The 25387-nt window shown below is 37.8% G+C and overlaps 1 protein-coding gene and 2 pseudogenes across 1 annotated transcript in view; 2 read left to right on the forward strand and 1 right to left on the reverse strand.

Annotated features, from left to right (window-relative positions):
- Positions 1–25387, forward strand: part of PI4K2A (phosphatidylinositol 4-kinase type 2 alpha) — a 57084-nt gene that overhangs the window by 21285 nt on the left and 10412 nt on the right. The window contains exons 5-8 of the mRNA XM_077125668.1: positions 6312–6373; positions 7828–7927; positions 8620–8753; positions 9254–9313. Of these exons, the coding sequence (XP_076981783.1) occupies positions 6312–6373; positions 7828–7927; positions 8620–8753; positions 9254–9313 (356 nt within the window). The remainder of the gene's footprint in view (positions 1–6311; positions 6374–7827; positions 7928–8619; positions 8754–9253; positions 9314–25387) is intronic.
- LOC143654558 (TBCC domain-containing protein 1 pseudogene) lies at positions 4527–5480 on the reverse strand (annotated as a pseudogene).
- Positions 17123–21776, forward strand: LOC143654101 (uncharacterized; annotated as a pseudogene).

A 25387-nucleotide genomic window follows, 5' to 3' on the forward strand; every position in this document is an offset into this window, starting at 1 on the left:
GATTTCAGAATTTGGTATGGGTCACAATTCCACAATTTTAGGTTTTTATTTCTAGCTGCTCTAAGAGACTGGAGACTAAAAGAATTATCAGTATAATGATTCAGCACTCCTACTCATTTGTTAAACCAGACCCTCTTAAACCATCACCTTTGATCTTTCTCCCACTGCTTAGGGGTATTTGGGCTATGCTGATTCTAATTGTTTCATGTTGGGAGGGGCTATCAGTAATATGGGATAGAGGGATGGAACTGGTTGATGTTCTGGAGAGACTGGCCCCTCTGCATTTTTGGACTTCTCTGGTCCAGGGACCTCTGGAGGGTGTAGGTTTCTGGAAAGTTGCCCTAGTGCATGGAACCTTTGTAGAATCTTGTATAATGTCCTAGGCATTCTGTAGGATTGCGGAAATGATTTTGGTTGGAGTTTGGCAAGTTATGATGGGTAGCAATGTCTAAGAGTGACATCCAGAGTAGCCTCTAGATTCTATTTGAACTTTCTCAGCCACTGATACCTTATTTGTTACACTTCTTACCCCCATTTTGGTCAGAATGGCATTGTTGATATCATGGTGCCAGGGCCAGGCTCATCCCTGGGAGTCATCTTCCACACCACAGGGAAACTTTCATCCCTGAAAGTCATGTCCCAGGTAGTGGGGAGGGCAATGAGTTCACTTGAAGAGATGGGCTTAGAGAGAGAGACGTCATATCTGAGCAAGAAAAGAGGCCCTCCGGAAGTAACTCTTAGACATACCTATAGGTAGGCTAAGCTTCTCTGCTGTATGCATAAGCTTCACAAGAGTAAGCCTCAAGGCCAAGGGTTTCGTCTACTGATTTGGGTGTCCCTAATGTTTGACACAGTATCAAGGATTTTCCTGGTGGTAAAGTTTAATAGTTTCACATTTTTTTCTCCCATCCCTCAAGGGACTTTGCCAATACTTTTTATCTGCTTAATATACTGTGGGGTATATCCAGTCATTACATTAAGCTGTACAGGATTGAAGGCCCTCATTCTTATTCTGGGCTCCCTGTGTTTGAATTGTTTGAATTGTTTAAATGATCTATCTAGACAGGTTGAGTTAGATTATGTGCTACAGAAAACCTAGGTTCTGAATATAATAAACCTTTGGTCTCAAAGAGTAGATGAAGTTCTAAAATACAGACATTTCTTTCCCCTGTATTCTGAATTGCCTTAATCCCTACCTGATTGGCTTTGTTCTTATCTCTAAATAACCAGAAATAACAATTACCACTCCGAACTAAATGTTACTGCCATGAGAGGTTATAATCTAGGCTCCTATTTTCTTATAACTATTTTCTAAATGAGACCATACAATATTGTTCTTTTGTTTCTGGCTTATTTTGCTTCACTAAATGTCCCACAGGTTCATTCACAAAGTTGCATGCCTCAGGATTTCTTTCCTTTTTGTAGTAGCGCAACATTTGATCACAATGTGTATACATCATTTGCACTTGGAAAATGTTTTAGTACTGGTTTGCTTGTAATGAATTCTCTGCTTTTTTTTTCTAAAAATGTCTTTATGTCACTTCTGTTTTTAAAGATTATCTTTGTGGGTATAGAATTTGGGTTTGGCAGTTATTTTATTCAGCAGTTTGAAAAGAGAGCATTTCATTGTCTTCTTGCTTCCATGGTTTCTGTTGAGAAATCAGTTATCAGTATTATTGTTGCTTCTTAGAAGGTAATCTCTATTTTTCTCTAGCTCCATTTAGTACTTTCCCTGTCTTTCATTTTCATGAGTTTTATTATGACATGTATATGTATAGTTTTATTTGTACTTATCTTTTTAGGGATTCACAGGGCTCCTTGAATCTGTAATTTGATACCTTTTGTTACTTGGGGAAATTCCCAGCAATTATCTCTTCAAATTACTTCTGTCCCGTTTTGCTCTCCTTTCCAACTGGGATTCCAGTTACATATAAATCAGATACATGTCAGTATATACATCCTTTTTTTTGTTCCCCGTCTGCTTTATTCTGGCTATTTTCTTCTCACCTGTCTTCCAAACCACTTCTCTCTTTCCCATGATCTACTATTAAACTCACCTGTTGAGTTCTTAATTTTCATGGTTGTATTTTTCAGTTCTAGAATTTCTGATTCTTTTTTATATAGCTTCCTGTTGTCAGCTGATATTATTAAAATCTTGCCTTTTATTGTCTTGAACATATTAAAAGTTCTAACTTGAACATTTTTATTATTATTTTTTAAATTTTTGTTGATGAAACAAAACAATATACAAACATGAACATTCTTAACATATGAACATTCCATACTTAATGTGCAATCAGTGGCTCACAATATCATCACATAGTTGTATATTCATCACCATGATCATTTCTTAGAACATTCATCACTCCAGAAAAAGAAATGAAAATAAACTCATACATAACATACCCCTTACCTTCCCTCTCATTGACCACTAGTATTTCCCTCTACCCAATTTATTTTAACATTTGTTCCCCCTGTTATTTATTTATTTTTAATCCATATTTTTAAAAAATATTTCCCAGTACTCTTTTTTTTGCATGAGCAGGTGCTAGGAATTGAACCCAGGTCTCTGGCATGGCAGGTAAGAACTCGGCCACTGAGCCACCATTGCCTGCCCTTTAATCCATATCTTTTTACTCATCGATTATACCATAGACAAAAGGAGCATCAGATACAAGGTTTTCACAATCACACAGTCACACTGCGAAAGCTGTATCATTATATGGTCATCTTAAAGAAACATGGCTGTTAGAACACAGCTCTACAGTTTTAGGCACTTCCCTCTAGCCTCTTTAATATACCTTAATCTAAAAAGGGGATATCAATATAATGCGTAAGAATAACCTCCAAGATAGCCTCTTGACTCTGTTTGAAATCTCTCAGCCACTGACACTTTATTTGTCTCATTTCTCTCTTCCTCCTTTTGGTGGAGAAGGTTTTCTCAATCCCTTGCTCACTCTGTTTGAAATCTCTCAGCCACTGACACTTTATTTGTCTCATTTCTCTCTTCCTCCTTTTGGTGGAGAAGGTTTTCTCAATCCCTTGCTCATTCTAGGATTTCTGTCCCACATTGCCAGGGAGGTTTACACCCTTGGGAGTCATATCCCACGTAGAGAGGGAGAGGCCACATCTTAGCAACAAAAGAGGTTCTCTGGGGGTGACCTTTAGGCCTAATTTTAAGTAGGCTTAGCCTATCCTATGTGGGGATAAGTTTCATATGAGCAAATGCCAAGACTGAGGGCTCAGCCTATTGATTTGGTTGTTCGCACTGCTTGCGAGAATATCAGGAATTCTCCAAATGGGGAAGTTGAATTTTCCCCCTTTCTCCCCATTCCGCCAAGGGGACTTGGCAAATACTTTTTTATTCACTGTTCGAAACACTCTGGGATTTATTGGGGCATCACACTGGACAAACCTACAAAATCTCATGCCCTACTCAAGGTTCCATGTACTTAGGGTGTTCAATTAAGCTGTCCACATAAGTTATATTAGGAAATGCACTAGTCAAAATATAAATTTTGTACCAAATAAACATTTTTTGCTTTAGTCTCACACAGAAGTTGAAGTTTTAAAATAAGAATTATCATCCTGCAATATTGACATTCCTTTGTTCTTCATCATGCAAAAACATTTTTTAATTTGTATATTTAGTCACTTTCATTATACACTCTAGGCATTCCTAGATTGTACCATCTCAGTCTTTATCATCTGTATCAGATATTTTCATTTTTGGAGCCTCTCTGGGTTTGTTTTAATTTTCTGTTGTTTCTTTTTCTCTTTCCCTTTATCTCTTTTTTTCCCCCTAGTACTCCAGCATTTCTTTATTTGGTAATGCTATGCTTACTTTAACTCCATCTTAAAATAAAAACCATGAAAACTTCAAACATATTCTGAGGGTAAATTTTCACAGTACAAATAAAAGAGCAAGCCCTTTTTAATATAATGCCAATTAAATGGGCCAGTGAGCATATGAAACAATGTTTATCAGGAATCAGATTTATTTCACTACTTCGCTAATTGCTTTCTTTTATTTTAAACAATAGGGCATTCTCAATAAAATAAACCATTATTTTAGGTGAATAACATCACAGAATGATGTTGGAAATCTCTTCTAAAATTAAAATCAATGCTTTATCTTTTTACCAAAAGGAGAAAATAACTTTTTAGAACTTGCTTATTAAAAATTTGAAGCAGAAAGTGAAAATAAAGGTTGTTTTTACAGAATTTCATTAAGGGTCATCCTTAAAGGGCTAAAATCTGTTTGTTTTTTTTTTTTTTTTGCATGGGCAGGCATCGGGACTATAAAGAACTTAAAGAACTACAAAGAACTATAAAGCTCTTATTTAAAACATTAAAAAGGTTAAAACTCTTTCACACAAAATCTATATTCTATATTCAATCACTTTAATATTAACATAGTAATAAAATACAAGCCTGCTTTCAACAGCTTTTTCATTTTGGCATCACAGAGATAATTTTTCTGATGTTTTATAAACAACATGTTTGTAGGATAGTCAGAAGTTTAGCTAAAACTCAACCTATAAATGAGTATGGAATGGTAATCATGGAAAGGTCATAAATAGGGAGATAAAGCCCAAAGTTCCTTATGTAGCAAGGGAAAATGCCTTCGCAATTTAGTTTCAAGATGGGTACCAGCTTCCATTCATCTTCATGCTTCCAGGGCCCAAGTGTTTTGATATTGAAGGCCTGTCCTGCTGCTTGTTTGGAGCCTGCTACAGAGGACACAAGGCTGTCCAACTGTTGTCTATGCCCTGTATAAATCAACCATTCATAAAACTTGTTCTCCAGGAATACCTGGAACTACTTCCTTTGGTCCTTTGTCGAAGGAGCCTTTTCACAGTTTTCTGCCAGATTTTTGTCTTCTGTTCTCTTTGATCCAGTGCTTTCTGATATGCAGATGGAAGGCAGGTATCTCTGTAGTGTCCCCTTCCATTTCAAAGGGAGTAATAACTACATAGAATTCACAAGGTAGTAAGAGGCTTAAGGCACTGTTCTCTCTGCATATATAATCATTGTGTTATCCCAATAGTTAGGCTCTGTGGCAAAGTCATTACTCCCCTTATGGTCCTCCAGCATTGGGTATGGGTGTGAAAAGGGGCAAAGGTTACTGTCTCCAGAGAGAATAAATGGGTGTGTAGGCATCAGAATGTGAAAGATACAACCTGCTGTAGATGAGATGGACAGGCTATGGCAAATGGCAGTAACTTTCACATTGTCACAGCTATAGAGATGAAGAGCAGTCTGTACAGGGCCCAAGAAGAAGGTGCGATTCCTGCATGTCTCAGTTGTCACAGATCTGATTTCTCTGCTTTTCTACTTCGTCCTTAGACATGCAACAGGATATAACCTCAGACAGATGCATTTCCTGTGTCCTTTCCACAAGACTATCAGATATTTCAGAGTAAAGCCATGCCAGATCCTTAGCCAATTGCAGTTTCCCACATGTAATGTGCCTCCATGTAGACTAAGGGAAAGCACCGTCTGTGGCCCGGGTTTGCACGTAGGTGGATATCTTCCTGAGATAATGAAGGCTGAACTTGGATGGAGGAGGCATCTGTGAGGGCAAGAGCAACTCCATCTCTCTCCCTTTCTTTTACAGAATGTTTTAAAACTTATTTTTATTATGGAGAAATTCAAACATATAAAATAGATTTTTAAGTTTGTTCTTATTCATGTCATCTTTATGTACCTGGTTATTTTTGATTGTCACATACTATATATAAGAAATTATAGAACTATTTGGACATCTAGGATGCTGATATAAATCCTGTCTGGAAGAACATTTGCTTTTGGCAAGAAGCAGCTTGGGATACCAGACAATTCAGGATCATTTAAATCTAATTTTAGGTATTGAAAGAAAACTGGTCTTAATTAGTATAGATTTTCAGGTCTCAACCGAAAGCATGAATTATTTACCAGGGTCTCCTGCTTATAAGGCACTGAGTTACATTATTTGTTTCTCTCTCTAGTTTCACAAGGCTATTAGGATGTTGTTCCACCTCTCAGCCTCCTAGCTACCTCTTCCCAAATCAGCAGATGATCTAGGGGGAAATAAGCCACAAATTCCAGACTCCTTTCTCTGGATTTCCTTTCCCAGATCTTGACATTTTAATTCTTCATGGTCTTGGTAAAATCTCCAGTGTCTTCAAGAGATTTTAAAATATTTTATCAAGGTTTTGTAGTTGTTTCTAATAGAAGGGTTTGCCCAAGCTCCAAATTATCTAGTCCATAATTACTGTATATGGAAGTCATCCTAATTTTTTTTGTACTAACTATATTTCTATTTATAGATCGTGGCAATGACAACTGGCTGATTAAATATGACTGTCCAATGGATAGTTCTAATTCTCGGGTAAGAAGTTGGTCTATGTCTTGAAGAAGGGGGCAAGAAGGGTGTCTGCAAAATATGGAAGTACAAATATGATCAGAGATTTAGGTCATGTAAGTTCATATAATTGAGGATAACATATTTAAAATGGACAGGAAGGTTAATATTGGGTAAAATGTTTGTTGTTCAAGGAATATATTTCTGAATGATTTTAATAGGCATAGCATGAAGAAAAGTTCAAATAAGTTTGGAACGTATTACAAACTATATCTCTTTCTTAGAGATAGGCATTGTATAGTAGCATAGTAAAGGTCTGAGAAGTACGACATTAAGTGAAGCTTTCTCTCTTTGCTGGGTAAACTTTTTTTTGACCGTGGAGCATTTTTCTCACGACAGAAGTCAATTTTGCAGAACTTCAGTTTAGAAAAGCTGCTCCTGTTACTTGTTTTACTCTTTCATTCCTGTCGTCCTCCACCATACTTTTCTTTCCCTGCTTAGTCTGCACCATTTGGGAAATTAGTGGGAAAGCTTCCTGAAAAATGGCATTAGGTTAGTTTTTATTCCTCATAGTGTTTTTACTTCCTTCTCTAATAGTGGTTCTCAAATTTTGTGCATCAGAATCACCAAGAGCTTATTAAAATAGTACAGACTCCTCAGGCCTATCACACAGAGATTGACTCGTCAGGTCCTGAGTGAAATGCAGGATTCCACATTTTTAATATGGTATCTTGGGATTGTAAGGAGGGTGTCCTGGAACCAGTTTCTGTTCCTGTGATGGCACCAGTGAACCTGAAGCATGGAGCCGGATAGAGTCATGAGAGTTCCTGATATCAGCTGTTATAGACTATCTTTCTAACCCTGTTTGCATTCAGCTCTTGTCTTTCCTTTTTATGAATTACTAAAGAAGGGGAATAGACTCCCTTGTGTGACCTCAGCCAGCTCTTATCTTCTGTGATTGTTATCTTGCTGGAAAATATGGTCATCATCAGTGAAGTGGCATCTGAGTCAGGTCCACACAAAAGGACCTTGGTCAGTTGACCTTGATTTGTCTTTCTTCTTTACGTTCTGCCACGATCCTCATTGCTTTCCCTAGGAGTAGCAGCTCATAGTTATCACTTGTTATTGCCTTTTCCCTTCTTACCAAGGGCTGTGGCAGATCCTAGAAAGAGATACAGTATTTAATATGTTCCAAATTTATTTTAACTTCCTTCTATGCCTGTTTCATTCAGAAATATATTCCTTAAACCAAAGATAAGCATCTCTCTAAGATGAGAAAAGAACTCCAAGAACCTTGAACAAGCCACATTAGAGGTACCAGAAATATACTAAGTCCAGGTCCTAATATGGAAACCAATTCAGAAGATAGCTCAAAATAGGTTGGTTAAGGATGATGCCTGAGGGGATTGAGATGGGGATGCTTTGCTTCTTCTTTAAAGGGCCTGACATCCCTAAGTAACCAGTTTTTCCTTGCTCTTTAGGACACAGACTGGGTGGTAGTGAAGGAACCTGTTATTAAGGTTGCTGCCATAGATAATGGGCTGGCTTTCCCATTGAAGCATCCTGACTCCTGGAGGGCATGTAAGTCTCAAGACCACTGTGGTCTGGCTCTTCTCTTGCTCAGTCTCAGTTTCTTCATCTGTGCAGTCAAGATAATAGGATTGTTCTAAGAATTAATGAAATAGTGCAGATAAACATAGTGGTTGGCACATGGCAACTACTACGTAATGTAAACTAGTATTAACATTTTTACCTTATATTATTCCCATTAGAAGCATAAAGTTGTGCTTTCTCATTTCTACTTTCTGCTCTTCTCATTGTTTCTGAGACTAGCTTGTAATTTATCACAGTTGTATCTCATTGTATAAGCTTTGCTTAATGTTCTGTCTTCTTTGCTGACATCCTGGAAGCCAACCCCTGCCCATTATAACTGAGAAAACTTTTGGGTAGAAATACAAGAAGAGGTCACTGGCCTGTTTTGAAGCACTAGTCAGACTTTTCAGAAAGACTATCTCATTGTCTCATAGCAAAAAATTGCTTCTTGAAGCTTACATCTTGGAAATTAGGCAGACCTGCGTTTGAATCCTGGTTCTTCTACTTACTAGCTATGTAATTTGTGTAACTGTGTAACTAGGATTCATTTATAAGTTTTCTGTTCTGTGTATTTGAAGGAAGAGGGGTTCTGTCTTTTGCAGTGCTGTGATAGGCAGACGACTCAAATGGGCAGGGATTTTTTCAACACCAGCTTGCTTTTTGGCCTTTCTTCTTTTCAGATCCTTTTTACTGGGCCTGGTTACCCCAGGCAAAAGTGCCATTCTCTCAGGAGATCAAAGATCTGATCCTTCCAAAGATATCGGACCCCAACTTTGTCAAGGACTTGGAAGAGGACCTGTATGAACTTTTCAAGGTTAGAACTAGGAATCTCAGCCTTACTCTCATATAGAAAAAGGAGTTCTTAATGGTTCTAATTGGTCTTGAGACAAGCTGAGTGGGAATGGCTAAAACTTTCCTAACTTGAATTAACCAATGGCAAAATTCCCACATGTGAGCAGCAGGATCTAGTTTGGAATAGTTTGAAAGAAACTGGCAGCTGTGATGAATCACACTGGTATGTATCCTGTCCATCATATGGCTACAGTGTATTTGCAGCACTCTCATTTTCAAGTGGAGTACTAGCAGCCTAGAGTTCTGTTGAACTAAAAAAAACGAGACTCAGGACAAGATATTTCCTTGTAGTCTGTTCCCTCATTACTTGGAGAGCTGAGGTGACAGTTGACTTCACCAAGCCCCCAAAACCCCATGTAGATTTTCTTTACTGGAAAGTTTATAATAAACTAGTGAAGTATAATGAATGGGTTCCTCTGAAGGATTTGTGCAGGTTTCATCTCCTTCTGCCCTTTTTTGCAGAAAGATCCTGGTTTTGACAGGGGCCAGTTCCATAAGCAGATTGCTGTCATGCGGGGACAGGTAAGCCTGGGATACCCTTCAGGTGTCTTCCCTGGGATTTCTTTGGGAGAGTTTTATCTCATGTTAAGCAACTATTTAAAGTTAGTGTTTTATACCTCTTTTTAGTCTATGATGTATCTGTTTGTGACTCTACTATGACACATGTAGAGTCTCCAAATCTCCCCCCTCTTCCATGGTCTCCAGTGCTTTGGGAAGCATTTATGATGTGCTTACCTCTGTGCCAATTGCTGGATAATACCTTGGTAAATAAACTCAGTCCTCAGGTTGCTTGAGGCAGGCAGTATAACCTGATGGTTAACAGCTGGGTATGAAGTCAGACTGCTTCACCACTTATAAACTCTGTGGCCTTCGGCAGAAGTCTCTGCCTCCTTGTTTATAAAATGGGATCATAACAATAATTTGCTGAGTTGACCAGAGACTTACATGAGATAATTCATATCAGGTATTTAGTACAAGCATTGCCTGACACATGGCAAGCACTCAGGTGTTCACTGTGGTTATAATTTTTGTTGTTACAGTTCTGTGTCATTCTTTCTCTTTCCATATCACCTTCTAAAAGGAGCTAAGGCAACCTAGGGCATTGTCAGTCTTCCAAAGGATAGTAAAGGATATGCTAGAAAAATGGTTTAAAAACCCTTTGGTCATTGGCACTATGCCTGTCAGTTTAAAGGCTTTTCAAAGATAAGTACCTGGGTTTGAGTCCTGGCTCTGCCATTTACTGACAGTGAGGTCTTGGTCAAGCTACTTAATATCTCCTTCCCTTAGCTTATCCATTTTGTAACATGGGATTAAATATAGTGCCTACTTTATAGGGTTATGAATAAATACTTTAAAATTAATTTGGAATAGCTCCTGGCATGTCAAAGTGTTCAATATGTGTTAGCTATTATGATTATGATTTTGTATACAGAAAAGTCAGCTGCTCATGCCTTTAAAGGACAAGAAGGTTTCCAGTCATATATGCATTTACTACTTCTCACCATTTAGCTGAAGGTTTCTGGTAAGAGATGCTCTTGGGCTTGCCAGAGCCCATCTTTTCCTAGAAATGGGCTGAGTAGAGGTTTTAAGAGCTACAAATTTTTACAACCCCTTGAATACTAATAATCTGGCCTTCCTACATTTTTCAAGTAATATGAGACATCAATTGGCCTGGAAGAAATTTTGAAAATCTTAAAGGCTTGGTTTTGTCCTCTAGTATTGTGGAACTCAGCACAAAGGAATAAACTTGATTCTCAAGCTTATGTAGGCTTTGTCTATTGCCCTGTCCTTTCTAAGCCCTTCCTGTCTGTATTAGCTAGGGTTCTCTAGAGAAGCAGAATCAGCAGGAAATATCCGTAGATATAAAATTTATGAAAGTGTCTCACGTAACTTTTGAGGAAAGTAGAGTCCAAAATCCGTAGGGCAGGCTGTGAAGCTGATGACTCTGATGAAGGATCTGGACAGGAGAGGCTTGCTGCCAAGCAGGAAGAGAGATTATCTCTTCTGAATCCTCCTTAAAAAACCTTCCAGTAATTAGATTTAACATCACTCATTGCAGAAGACACTCCCCTTGGCTGATTACAAATGCAATCAGCTGTGGATGCAGCTGATGTGATCATGATTTAATTCTATGAAATGTCCTCATAGTGACAGACAGGCCAGCACTTGCCCAACCAGACAAACGGGCACCACCTGGCCAAGCTGACACATTAACCTGCCCATGACACTGTCACAGGCCCTTCCAAGAGCATAGCAACCCTTCTACCACATTACTCAGTTAGGGCCGTTATCCAGAGTAGCAGAGTATTTGGGGGCAAGAGGTAAGAGGGTTGGGACAGTACAATTTTATGTTTCTCTCCAGGGGTCCTATTTCGTGCTCTTAATGTCTTTTGAGAGGATTTTGGCATCTGATGACTAAGACCCCCAAAAACCTTAAGGTTCCATGAGTGTCCAGCTTCTCCCAACACATAGGTGGCCACTATATCATTCATATCCTTAACTTGTCTACCATTTATATGCCAAAGCAAAATGAGCCTCTGTCTTATAGAAATATGACATACTATAGGGAAAATAGATAGTAAAACTGTCTGCCTCCTTGAGCCATAGTACAAAGTAGGCTATACAAGGGCCCTGAGCCCAGTGGGAAGAGTTAAGCCCCAGAGGGACAGATTTGGGTGATAGAAGTTGTTACTCACCATAAAGACTTCTGAACAGAGAAGCAGAATCAGCAGGAAATATCCGTAGATATCTGAACAGGGGTTAGATAGAGAGCAGGCTCTGAGGGAAAGCCTTTTTAAAAATAAATATTTTCTAACTTTTTAGTTGAAAATTTTCAAGCCTTAGTAAAAGTTGAAAGAAGGTATGTTCTCCTACATTCACCAGTAGTTACATTTAGCCATATTTGCTTTGCCTTGTATTTGTATATATTACCTAGCTATCTGAATGGCTAATTATCTTTATAACATCTGTATAATTTCTGTATTTATGGATATATATCTATATATAAATATTTGTAATTTATCTTGCTCTCTCATCGTATCTGTATATGTATATAGATATCTATATCTATCTGTCTATATAGATAGGTAGAGATAGATTGACATTTTACCCCCAATACCTCACCCCAGTCACGATGGCAACATGAGATGGGGCTTTCTCCCCACACAGAAGCCTTGAATAGCCATCAGGAATTGATGCTCAAAAAAAAAAAAATGTCTGCAGTAACAGGGCAAATGTAGGAAAAGGCTATTTAAAAGCAGTAGGATGTCCTGGTGCCTTGTTTGGCCCCTCCCCCACTTCCTCACTGGCTGGGTACAGAGCCGCACATACTCCTATTGTGGATCCCTGATCCTGGTTCTGGAGGGAGCAGAGTAACCTTGTTTGTATATTGGGAAAATATATGTCTGGACCATTCCTTCGGGAGATGGCCTGAGAGGCTCACCAGCAGAACTTGCCTTGTAGGTAGAAGGCAGTTCACAGAGCTCTCCTACAGAACATAATGGGACATCAGTCAAGTGGTTGTCTGGGGAAGGGATTCCTAGCTGTAGGATATATAGGGCTATGCCTGGTTCTGTGAGGAATTTGTTTCCTAGGGGAGAGGGAACTTGGTAGCTACATAAATGGGAGAATTTCTAGGGCTATGTGTACATTCTCAAGAAAAGGCACATGCATGGAAAAACATCAGGAAATCCACTTTGCTTTGGCCTGGAGCTATTCTCTAAATTCATAATATGAATAAAGCCCAAAGGAGAGCACTCAAACAGATTAATCTGTACAAACTGGGAAAGATATTTTCCTGTTTTTCTTTCTTTTTCATTTTTTGTTGGCTCCTGGCATTCAAGGAAAATTCTGTCATACTGCTGTCTTTAGGAAGTCTGCATTTCTGCGATAACCCATTAAAATATCAAAATGCCTAGGATTCAAGAAAAAAATTATAAAACATACACAGAAATAGGAAGTGATGGCCCAGACAAAGGAGAAAATTAAAGCATTAGAAGTCATCAGTGAGTAGGACCAGGAGACATAGAACACAAAAATTTTTAAAAATTGGTTCTGAGTGTGCTTAAAGAATTAAAGGAAAACATGGGCAAAGAAATAAAGAAGTCAGGAATATGATAGATGAACACCAAAAGAATATCAATAGATACAAATGTTCTAAGAAATGATCATGATGATGAATATACAACTGTGTGATGATATTGTGAATTACTGATTATATATGTAGAATGGAATGATCATATGGTAAGAGTGTTTGTTATGTTTAAAAAAAACTAAGAAATTAATATATATATATATATATATATAAAGAATATCAATAGAGAAATGGGCATTACAAAAAAGAAATAAACAGAGCTAAAGACAGTAACAGAAATTAGAAATTTCCTTGAGGGGTTCATCAGCACATTGGAACTGGCAACAGAAAGAATCAGTGAACTTGAAGATAAGAATAATTAAAATCATCCAGTCTAAGGAGCAGGAAGAGGAAAGAATGTAGAAAAGTAAGCAGAGTCTGAGAAATCTGTGGGACACCACTGAGCATACCAGTTTATACATTGTGGGAGTCCCAGAGAGAGAAGAAAGAAAGGGACAGAGTGAATATTCTAAGAAATAATGGTTTTAACTTCCCAAATTTAACAAAAGACTTGACTGTATCCATTCAAGATGCTCAGTGAATGCCAAACAGGAGAGACCCAATTAGACTATACTGTGGCATATTATAAGCAAACTATCAAATGCCAAAAATAAAGAGACAAATCTGAAAGCTGTAAGAGAGGGAAGCATTGTATCACATACAAGGAGGCATCAATAAGATTATGTGCTGATTTCTCATCAGAAACCACGAAGTAAGATGGCTAAGGGATAACATATTTAAATTGCTGAGAGCAAAAAATTGCCAACTAAGAATTCTGGATCCAGCAAAATTGTCTTTCAAAAATGAGAAAGGGGGTGGGCCATGGTGCCTCAACAGGCAGAGTTCTCACCTGCCATGCTGGAGATTGGGTTTGATTCCTGGTGCCTGCCCATGCAAAAATAAAAGAGAGAGAGAGAAAGGAATTAAGACATTCTCAGATAAACAAAAGCTGAAGGACTTTGTTACCACTAGACCAACCCATCTAGAGATACTAAAGAATTTTGGAAGTTGAAAGGAAAGAATACAATACAATAGATCAAAGCCACATGAAGAAATAAGGATCTCCAGAAATGATGAGGTAAATATAAATTCTGGTATTTTTTTTTTATAACACTACTTTTTATATCCTGAAGGATCTAAAAGCACAAATCCATGAAACATCATGATAAAACAGTAGTTTTAGAGTCATGATACATAAACATGAAATTTATTATAAGAACTATACACAATGGGGATATAGAAATGTAGTTTGTGTATATTATTGAAGTTAGGTTGGTATTTAAACAAACAAGATTGTTACTGATTTAGGATATTAAATTTAAGGGGCCTGGTAGATACAAAGAAAATTTTGGAGAATATGCAAGCTCATAGAGACAGAAATTAGAGTGCAGATTTTCAGGGGTGGGGAGCAGAGGGAATGGGGAGTTCGGTGTAACTCTTCATTTTTCCTCTTTCTGCTCCTTAGACTGGATGTTTGGGGAGATGGGATAGTTTTAGTAATGAAAGATAACTGAGGTGGTAATATGACTTTTCTCCTGATTGGTATACTTGCGAGTGGTTGAGATGGAAAAGTTTATATTGTATGTCTTGATGCACAATTAAAAAAGAAAGAAAGAACAACTAGGGAGATGATAATTAAATGCAATATATGACCCTGAGCAGGATCTCATAATGGAGGAGAAAAGGCCCAAAATGACATTTTTTAAATATATGAAAAAATTGGAATATAAACTATAGGCTTTATATCAATGTTAAATTTCTTGAACTTGATAACTGCCCTTAAGGTGGTTATATAAATGAATGTCCTTGTTTTTAGGAAATTTTAGAAATTAATAGTGGGGGTGGGCCACATGATTATGCTAGTTTCTTATCTCTGTTCTTTTCTGCTAACAATATTGTAATCAGCTTTCTATACACGGCAGTATTAAGTGTTTAAGAAGCATGATGTATACAACCTACACTAAAGTGTTCTGAAAATAGGTTGATGAGTAGATAAGCAGACAGAGAGAGAGAGAGAGAGAGAGATGGATTAATATATCCATAGATAGAATGATATGGCAAAAGTGGCAAAATGTTAAAATTGGTGGGTCTGGATACCTGGAGGGATAAGGGTATCTTGAAGTTATTTGTAGGTGGTTTGTATTTTTGTAACTCTCCTGTTAAGTTTGGAAGTATTTCCAAATAGACAGATGTTTTTTGTTTTCTTTTTTAAAAAAGGAATTTCTGATAGGATTCCATTCTGAATTGACTCCTGTCCCAGATGAATCTTTGCCTCTTTGTGGACCAAAGGTTATTTGTGGCTTATGAGCTGTTTATCTTTGTGCACATGTGCACTGTGCTTCTGTCTGATTTGGGAGTGTAGTCTAATTTACCCTCCCGTGTGTCTGTGGTCTGGTCATGAAAATCTTCAACATCTAGTGATTTTTTTAACCTTTTATTGTGAAATACAGAAAATATACAAAAAAGCAATACATTTCCAAGTACATTTTAACAAATAGTTATAGAACAGATTTCAAAGTTTGCTATGGGTTACAGATAGATGATTTTCGTTTTTTTCTTCTAGCTGCTCCAAAGACACTGGAGACCAATAGAAATATCAATATAATGATTCAGCAATCATACTCACTTATTAAATCCTATCTTCTCTGTTATACTTCTCCTTCTCTTTAAATAACATATATACATGAAAGCAATAAATTTCCAAATGCATTGCAACAATTAGTTGTAGAACAGATTTCAGAGTTTGGTATGGGTTACAATTTCATAATTTTGTTTTTATTTCTGTCTGCTCTTACAGCAGTCACATTTAGTTTGGAGTGGTAATTGTTGTTTCTGGAGTTTGAGATGCTATTTTATATATGTATAACCTGGAATTTAGAGATAAGAATGAAGCCAATCAGGTCTGGATTAAGGTTAATTCAGAATACACGGGTAAGGAACACATTGCCTGTATTTTAGAACTTCACCTACTCTTTGAGACCAAAGAAAGAAAGTTTCATTATGTCCAAGAACCTAGGTTTTCTGTAGCACATAATCTAACTCAACTTGTCTGGATAGATCTTTTAAACAATCTAAACACAGGGAGCCCAGAATAAGAATGAGAACATTTAATCCTGTATAGCTTAATATAATGCCTGGATACATCCCAGAGCATATTAAACAGATAATCAAAAGGTATTGGCAAAGTCCCTTGAGGAATGGGAGAAAAAATATGGAACTATTAAACTTTACCACCGGGGAAACCTGAGATACTGTGCCAAACATAAGGGACACCCAAATCAATAGGCCAAGCCCTTAATCTTGAGGCTTGCTCTTGTGAAGCTTACATATGTAATGAAGACGCTTAGCCTACCTATAAGTATGCCTAAGAGTCACCTCCAGAGGACCTCTTGTTGCTCAGATGTGACCTCTCTCACTATCTGAACTCAACTCTGCAAGTCAAAACAATGTCCTCCCCCCTATGTGGGATATGACATTCAGGGATGAATGTCTCCCTGGCAGCATGGAAGAGGACCCCCAGGGATGACCCTGGCCCTGGCACCATGGAATCAACAATGCCATCCTAACCAAAAGGGGGAAAGAGAAGTATAACAAATAAGGTATCAGTGGCTGAGAGAGTTCACATAGAGTTGAGAGGCTACATGGGGCGTCACTCTTATGTATGCTTCAGTTAGACATTGCTACCTACCATAACTTGCCAAACCCCAACCAAAACCATTCCTGCCAATCCTAAAGAATACTTAGGGCATATTCAAAGGTTCCATTCACTAGGGTAACTCTCCAAAACCTACAACCTCCAGATGGGTCCCTGGACCAGGTAAGTCCCGATATGCAGAGGGGCCGACCTTTCCAGAACATCAGTTAGTTCCATCCCTTATCCCGTATTATTGACAGCCCCTTCCAACATCAAAAAGTAAGAATGGGCATAGCCCAAATACCTCTAATGAGTGGGAGAAAGATCAGGTGATGGTTAAGTTATACAGAGAAGGTTGGGTTTAACAAATGAGTATGAGTCCTGAATCATTTTACTGATACGCATTTTTTTTACCTCCAGTACCTTACAGCAGTTAGAAATAAAAATTTAAAACTGGAATTGTAACCCATACCAAACTCTGAAATCTGTTCTACAACTAATTGTTGCGATGTACTTTGAAATTTGTTGCTTTATGTATATATGTAATTTAAAGAGAAGGAGGACTTTAGCAGAGAAGATAGGATTTAATAGATGAGTGTGACAGCTGAATCATTATATTGATATTTCTGTTGGTCTCCAGTTTCTTGGAGGAGCTAGAAGAAAAAATGAAAAATCTTGGAACTATAGCCATAACAAACTTTAAAATCTGTTCTACAGCTACTTGTTAAAATGTATTTGAAAAGTTATTGCTTTTTTGTATATATGTTGTATTTCACAATAAAAACAAGTTATCATAGGTTGGTAGAGAGGCGGGGCGGGGCATGATGGCAGCTTAGTAAGGTGTGGAATTTAACTTGTCCTCCAGAGCCACTAGTAAATAGCCAGAAACAGCACAGAACAACTGCTGGTCTACATCAGTTTCCAGACACACAGCGTACACTAGTTTGGACTAAGTAGAATGGCTGAGATCCCACACAGAACTGTAAATCCCCCAAGCCCTTTAGGGGAAAGAAAACAGACTTGACCAGCAGCAAGGACTAAGCTTAACCAAGCTCCAGTTGTGGAATTAATAAACAAATTCTGACTGCTGAAACTAGGCCTCCAGCACAGATAAATCTAGAATAAGCAATAAAGGTACTAGGAGTTTTTGCCCTAGGAGAGAGGGGGTGGGGCTGACAGGGGAAGGAAAGAAAAAAAGAGGCTTTTGAAGTCAGACGGCACAAAATACTGGAAAGGGGCTGGACCCCCAGAAAAGGAGGCACATAGAACCTGGAAATACATAAGCTCTTGATTGGCAAACCTGAGGAGCAGTTGGTCTCAGAAAAGGCTTCTTTTTCTTTTCTTTTTTTCTACTCCTTAACAGGTCATTAGAGAGAACTGGAAGTCCTCCCAGGCGAGGATGGAATTAAACGAGTTTGCGAGTCAGTGTAACTAGTCAGGTGAAAGGAGTATCTTCTCCGAGAGTAAGAAGGGGCCCAGCCCAAGTGGAATACTTCCTTCAAGGAATTCAGGCCCCAGGGACTAGAAACTGAAGCAATAAATTCCAACGTGCAACTTCACCTCTGTCTCAGCCACGCCTCTGGTAGGGAGAGTGCTGAAATTAAAGGCACCATATCACTTTATGCTGGTGGGAAGCCATAGTCAGACAAGTACCATGTACTGGGCATGATAGGAAGAGCACAGAGTCTGGAGGCTTCATAGGAAAAGTCTGATAACCTGCGTCCATTCAGGGAAAACTTGCTGGCGACCCTTTCCTCCTGAGAGGTGGGTCTGTTTGGTCTGGGAAAATCTGACTGGGGTCTATAATATCTGAGGACACCGTCCTCAAAAAAAAAACAAAAAACAAAAAAACTCCACTTAGGGCAAGAAACAGAAAAACAAGAATGGAAAAATTCTGATCAAATAGTATCTATGCTAGGGGGCTAAAATAAGTTGAACTGAATGTCAAAGAACAGGTAGAAAACAAAGCTATCCAGCAAGAAAATCCTACGTAAAAGAGTGAAAACAACCTCCAGAATAAGCTATCTGTGGAAATCAAATGCCTAGATGCCAGCAAAAAAAATAATGAGTCATACTAGGAAAATCAGAAATATGGCCCAAAGGAACAAAATAGTAATTCAAATGAGATACAGGAGCTGAAACAGCTAATTCAGGATGTTCGAACATGGAAACTCTCATCAAAAATCAAATAAACGAGTTGAGGGAGGATGTACAGAAGATATTTGGCAAACCAAAAGAAGAACTCGAAAGTTTGAAAAAAAAATCACAGAACTTATGGGAATGCTAGGCACAATAGAAGAGATGAAAAAAAATCAATGGAAACCTATAACAATAAATTTGAAGAGGCAGAAGAGAGGATTAGTGAAATAGAGGATTGGACATCTGAAATCTGACATATGAAAAAATATTGGGAAAAGAATGGAAAAACATGAGCAGGGTCTCAGGGAATTGAATGACAACATAAAGTGTACAAATATTCATTTTGTGGGTGTCCCAGAAAGGGAAGAGATGGGAAAGGAGGAGAAAGACTAATGGAGGAAATAATCACTGAAAATTTCCCATCTCTTATGAAAGACATAAAATTACAGCTCTAAGAAGTGCAGCATACCCCTATGAAAGACATAAAATTACAGATCTAAGAAGTGCAGTGTACCTCAAACAGACATACTCCAAGACACGTAACTAATCAGATTATCAGATGTCAAGAGAAAGAGAGTGTCTTGAAAGCAGCAAGAAAAAAGCAATCCATCACATACAAGGGAAGCCCAATATAACTATATATGGATTTCTCAACAGAAGCCATGGAGGTGAGAAGGCAGTGCTATGATATATTTAAGATTCAAAAAAGAGAAGAACTGCCAACCAAGAATTCTATATCCACCAAAATTCTCCTTATAATGAGAGGGAGGGTGGGCCACAGTGGCTCAGCAGGCAGAGTTCTTGCCTGCCATGCCAGAGAGCTGGGTTTGATTCCCAGTGCTTGCCCATGTGAAAAAAAAAAAAGAGGGGGGAGATTAAAGCTTTTTCAGACAGACGATCACTGAGAGAATTGTGACCAAGAGACTGGCTCTGCAAGAAATACTAAAGGGAGCCCTAGAAGCAGATAGAAAAAGGCAGAAGAGAGAGGTCTGAAGAAGAGTGTAGAAATGAAGATTATCAGTAAAGGTAAAAAGAGAAAAAAAATTACATATGACATATAAAATTCTAAAGACAAAGTGGTAGAGAAAATACTGCCTTTATAGTAATAATATTAAATGTTAATGGGTTAAACTCGTCAGTCAAAAGACAGGGACTGGGATGCTGGGAGCGCGAGGGTGGTGACCATGCAGGCCTGAAAATTCTGAGCTGCGCCCCAACGAAATGAAACATTAGTTCAAAGGTAGACAGTGACTCTGGTAGGAATAATTTGGCTTTTCACCATGAAGTTAGGAAAACCTAAAGGACTTTTTCTTGAAGCTCAAGCAATGGAAAAGCCACAAGAACTAGCACAAAACAGCATGTCAGCGACAGAAATGGGGAATGGTTGCTCGATTTGAGTCAAGCTTGAGTAGGCTGAGAAGAAGCTTGGATGAGAAGCCTTGTACATGTACTCAGCGTGAAAAGGGTTTCAGTCAGAGTTCAACTCTTTTCCAACACCAGAAAATCTATTCTGGAAAGAAATCCCACAAATGTGCTGATTGTGGGAAAAGTTTCTTTCAGAGTTCTAATCTCAGCACCAACAGATCCATACTGGGGAAAAGCCCTATAAGTGTGATGAGTGTGGAGAAAGGTTTAAACAGAGCTCAAATCTCATTCAGCACCAGAGAATTCACACTGGAGGAAAGCCCTATCAGTGTGATGAGTGTGGCCGATGTTTCAGCCAGATCTCCCACCTTACTCAGCATCAGAGAACTCACATGGGGGAGAAACCCTACCAGTGCAGCGAGAGTGTCAGGTGCTTCAGCCAGAGCTCACATCTCAGGCAGCCCATGAAGGTGCACAAGGAAGAGAAGCCTCAGAAAACCTGAGGCAAAACCAGCAGGGCAAAAACTCAGTATCATCTTGGAAAGCTGGTACAAGAAGGGAAGCAGCCCTCTTAAAAAAAAAAGAAAAGAAAAAAGGCTAATGCTTTATAGTAGAACATTTAAATACTGCTTTTTTTTTTTTTCTAGCATGGAGACATTGGGAGGCAAATGACATGGTTGAGCTGAAAGAAACTATGTTAGTTCAGCTGCCCTCATTTTTTTTAATTAATTAAAGAAAAAAAGAAATTAACACAACATTTAGAAATCATTCCATTCTACATATGTAATCAGTAATTCTTAACATCATCACACAGATGCATGATCATCATTTCTTAGTACATTTGCATCGATTTAGGAAAAGAACTAGCAAAACAACAGAAAAAGATATAGAATGTTAATATAGAGAAAAAAATAAAAATAATAATAATAGTAAAAAAAAGACACAAACAAACAAACAGACAAACAAAAAAAACCCTATAGCTCAGATACAGCTTCATTCAGTGTTTTAACATGATTGCTTTACAATTAGGTATTATTGTGCTGTCCATTTTTGAGTTTTTGTATCTAGTCCTGTTGCACAGTCTGTATCCCTTCAGCTCCAATTACCCATTATCTTACCCTGTTTCTAACTCCTGCTGGTCTCTGTTACCAAGGACATATTCCAAGTTTATTCTCGAATGTCGGTTCACATCAGTGGGACCATACAGTATTTGTCCTTTAGTTTTTGGCTAGACTCACTCAGCATAATGTTCTCTAGGTCTATCCATGTTATTACATGCTTCATAAGTTTATTCTGTCTTAAAGCTGCATAATATTCCATCATATGTATATACCACAGTTTGTTTAGCCACTCGTCTGTTGATGGACATTTTGGCTGTTTCCATCTCTTTGCAATTGTAAATAACGCTGCTATAAACATTGGTGTGCAAATGTCCGTTTGTGTCTTTGCCCTTAAGTCCTTTGAGTAGATACCTAGCAATGGTATTGCTGGGTCGTATGGCAATTCTATATTCAGTTTTTTGAGGAACCGCCAAACTGCCTTCCACAGTGGTTGCACCATTTGACATTCCCACCAACAGTGGATAAGTGTGCCTCTTTCTCCGCATCCTCTCCAGCACTTGTCATTTTCTGTTTTGTTGATAATGGCCATTCTGGTGGGTGTAAGATGATATCTCATTGTGGTTTTGATTTGCATTTCTCTAATGGCCAGGGACATTGAGCATCTCTTCATGTGCCTCTTGGCCATTTGTATTTCCTCTTGTGAGAGGTGTCTGTTCAAGTCTTTTTCCCATTTTGTAATTGGGTTGGCTGTCTTTTTGTTGTTGAGTTGAACAATCTCTTTATAAATTCTGGATACTAGACCTTTATCTGATATGTCGTTTCCAAATATTGTCTGCCATTGTGTAGGCTGTCTTTCTGCTTTCTTGATGAAGTTCTTTGATGCACAAAAGTGTTTAATTTTGAGGAGCTCCCATTTATTTATTTCTTTCTTCAGTGCTCTTGCTTTAGGTTTAAGGTCCATAAAACCACCTCCAATTGTAAGTTTCATAAGATATCTCCCTACATTTTCCTCTAACTGTTTTATGGTCTTAGACCTAATGTTTAGATCTTTGATCCATTTTGAGTTAACTTTTGTATAGGGTGTGAGATGCGGGTCTTCTTTCATTCTTTTGCATATGGATATCCAGTTCTCTAGGCACCATTTATTGAAGAGACTGTTCTGTCCCAGGTGAGTTGGCTTGACTGCCTTATCAAAGATCAAATGTCCATAGATGAGAGGGTCTGTACCTGAGCACTCTATTCGATTCCATTGGTCGATATATCTATCTTTATGCCAATACCATGCTGTTTGGACCACTGTGGCTTCATAATATGCCTTAAAGTCCGGCAGCATGAGACCTCCAGCTTCGTTTTTTTTCCTCAAGATACTTTTAGCAATTCGGGGCACCCTGCCCTTCCAGATAAATTTGCTTATTGGTTTTTCTATTTATGAAAAATAAGTTGTTGGGATTTTGATTGGTATTGCATTGAATCTGTAAATCAATTTAGGTAGGATTGACATCTTAACTATATTTAGTCTTCCAATCCATGAACATGGTATGCCCTTCCATCTATTTAGGTCTTCTGTGATTTCTTTTAACAGTTTTTTGTAGTTTTCTTTGTATAGTTTTTTGTCTCTTTAGTTAAATTTATTCCTAGGTATTTTATTCTTTTAGTTGCAATTGTAAATGGGATTCGATTCTTGATTTCCCCCTCAGCTTGTTCATTACTAGTGTATAGAAATGCTACAGATTTCTGAATGTTGATCTTGTAACCTGCTACTTTGCTGTACTCATTTATTAGCTCTAGTAGTTTTGTTGTGGATTTTTCCGGGTTTTCGATGTATAGTATCATATCGTCTGCAAACAGTGATAGTTTTACTTCTTCCTTTCCAATTTTGATGCCTTGTATTTCTTTTTCTTGTCTAATTGCTCTGGCTAGAACCTCCAACACGATGTTGAATAATAGTGGTGATAGTGGACATCCTTGTCTTGTTCCTGATCTTAGGGGGAAAGTTTTCAGTTTTTCCCCATTGAGGATGATATTAGCTGTGGGTTTTTCATATATTCCCTCTATCATTTTAAGGAAGTTCCCTTGTATTCCTATCTTTTGAAGTGTTTTCAACAGGAAAGGATGTTGAATCTTGTCAAATGCCTTCTCTGCATCAATTGAGATGATCATGTGATTTTTCTGCTTTGATTTGTTGATATGGTATATTACATTAATTGATTTTCTTATGTTGAACCATCCTTGCATACCTGGGATGAATCCTACTTGGTCATGATGTATAATTCTTTTAATGTGTTGTTGGATTCGATTTGCTAGAATTTTATTGAGGATTTTTGCATCTATATTCATTAGAGAGATTGGCCTGTAGTTTTCTTTTTTTTGTAATATCTTTGCCTGGTTTTGGTATGAGGGTGATGTTGGCTTCATAGAATGAATTAGGTAGCTTTCCCTCTGCTTCGATTTTTTTGAAGAGTTTGAGGAGAGTTGGTACTAATTCTTTCTGGAATGTTTGATAAAATTCACATGTGAAACCGTCTGGTCCTGGACTTTTCTTTTTAGGAAGCTTTTGAATGACTGATTCAGTTTCTTTACTTGTGATTGGTTTGTTGAGGTCATCTATTTCTTCTTGAGTCAAAGTTGGTTGTTCATGTCTTTCCAGGAACCCGTCCATTTCCTCTAAATTGTTGTATTTATTAGCGTAAAGTTGTTCATAGTATCCTGTTATTACCTCCTTTATTTCTGTGAGGTCAGTGGTTATGTCTCCTCTTCCATTTCTGATCTTATTTATTTGCATCCTCTCTCTTCTTCTTTTTGTCAATCTTGCTAAGGGCCCATCAATCTTATTGATTTTCTCATAGAACCAACTTCTGGTCTTATTGATTTTCTCTATTGTTTTCATGTTTTCAATTTCATTTATTTCTGCTCTAATCTTTGTTCTTTCTTTCCTTTTGCTTCCTTTGGGGTTAGTTTGCTGTTCTTTCTACAGTTCTTCCAAGTGGACAGTTAATTCCTGCATTTTTGCCTTTTCTTCTTTTCTGATATAGGCATTTAGGGCAATAAATTTCCCTCTTAGCACTGCCTTTGCTGCGTCCCATAGGTTTTGATATGTTGTGTTTTCATTTTCATTTGCCTCAAGGTATTTACTAATTTCTCTTGCAATTTCTTCTTTGACCCACTTGTTGTTTAAGAGTGTGTTGTTGTGCCTCCACGTATTTGTGAATTTTCTGGCACTCCATCTATTATTGATTTCCAACTTCATTCCTTTATGATCCGAGAAAGTGTTGTGTATGATTTCAATCTTTTTAAATTTGTTAAGACTTGCTTTGTGACCCAGCATATGGTCTATCTTTGAGAATGATCCATGAGCACTTGAGAAAAAGGTGTATCCTGCTGTTGTGGGATGTAATGTCCTATAAATGTCTGTTAAGTGTAGCTCATTTATAATAATATTCAGATTCTCTATTTCTTTATTGATCCTCTGTCTAGATGTTTTGTCCATTGATGAGAGTGGTGAATTGAAGTCTCCAACTGTTATGGTAGATGTGTCTATTTCCCTTTTCAGTGTTTGCAGTGTATTCCTCACGTATTTTGGGGCATTCTGGTTCGGTGCATAAGTATTTATGATTGTTATGTCTTCTCGTTTAATTGTTCCTTTTATTAGTAGATAGTGTCCTTCTTTGTCTCTTTTAACTGTTTTACATTTGAAGTCTAATTTGTTGGATATTAGTATAGCTACTCCTGCTCTTTTCTGGTTGTTATTTGCATGAAATATCTTTTCCCAACCTTTCACTTTCAACCTATGTTTATCTTTGGGTCTAAGATGTGTTTCCTGTAGACAGCATATAGAAGGATCCTGTTTTTTAATCCATTCTGCCAATCTATGTCTTTTGATTGGGGAATTCAGTCCATTAACATTTAGTGTTATTACTGTTTGGATAATATTTTCCTCTACCATTTTGGCTTTTGTATTATATATATCATATCTGATTTTCCTTTTTTCTACACTCTTCTCCATACCTCTCTCTTCTATCTTTTCGTATCTGACTCTATTGCTCCCTTTAGTATTTCTTGCAGAGCTGGTCTCTTGGTCACAAATTCTCTCAGTGACTTTTTGTCTGAGAATGTTTTAATTTCTCCCTCATTTTTGAAGGACAATTTTGCTGGATATAGGGGTCTTGTTTGGCAGTTTTTCTCTTTAGTAATTTAAATATATCATCCCACTGTCTTCTAGCTTCCATGGTTTCTGCTGAGAAATCTACACATAGTCTTATTGGGTT

The sequence above is a fragment of the Tamandua tetradactyla genome, chromosome 13 (assembly GCF_023851605.1).
Source record: "Tamandua tetradactyla isolate mTamTet1 chromosome 13, mTamTet1.pri, whole genome shotgun sequence".
Classification (NCBI taxonomy): Eukaryota; Metazoa; Chordata; class Mammalia; order Pilosa; family Myrmecophagidae; genus Tamandua; species Tamandua tetradactyla.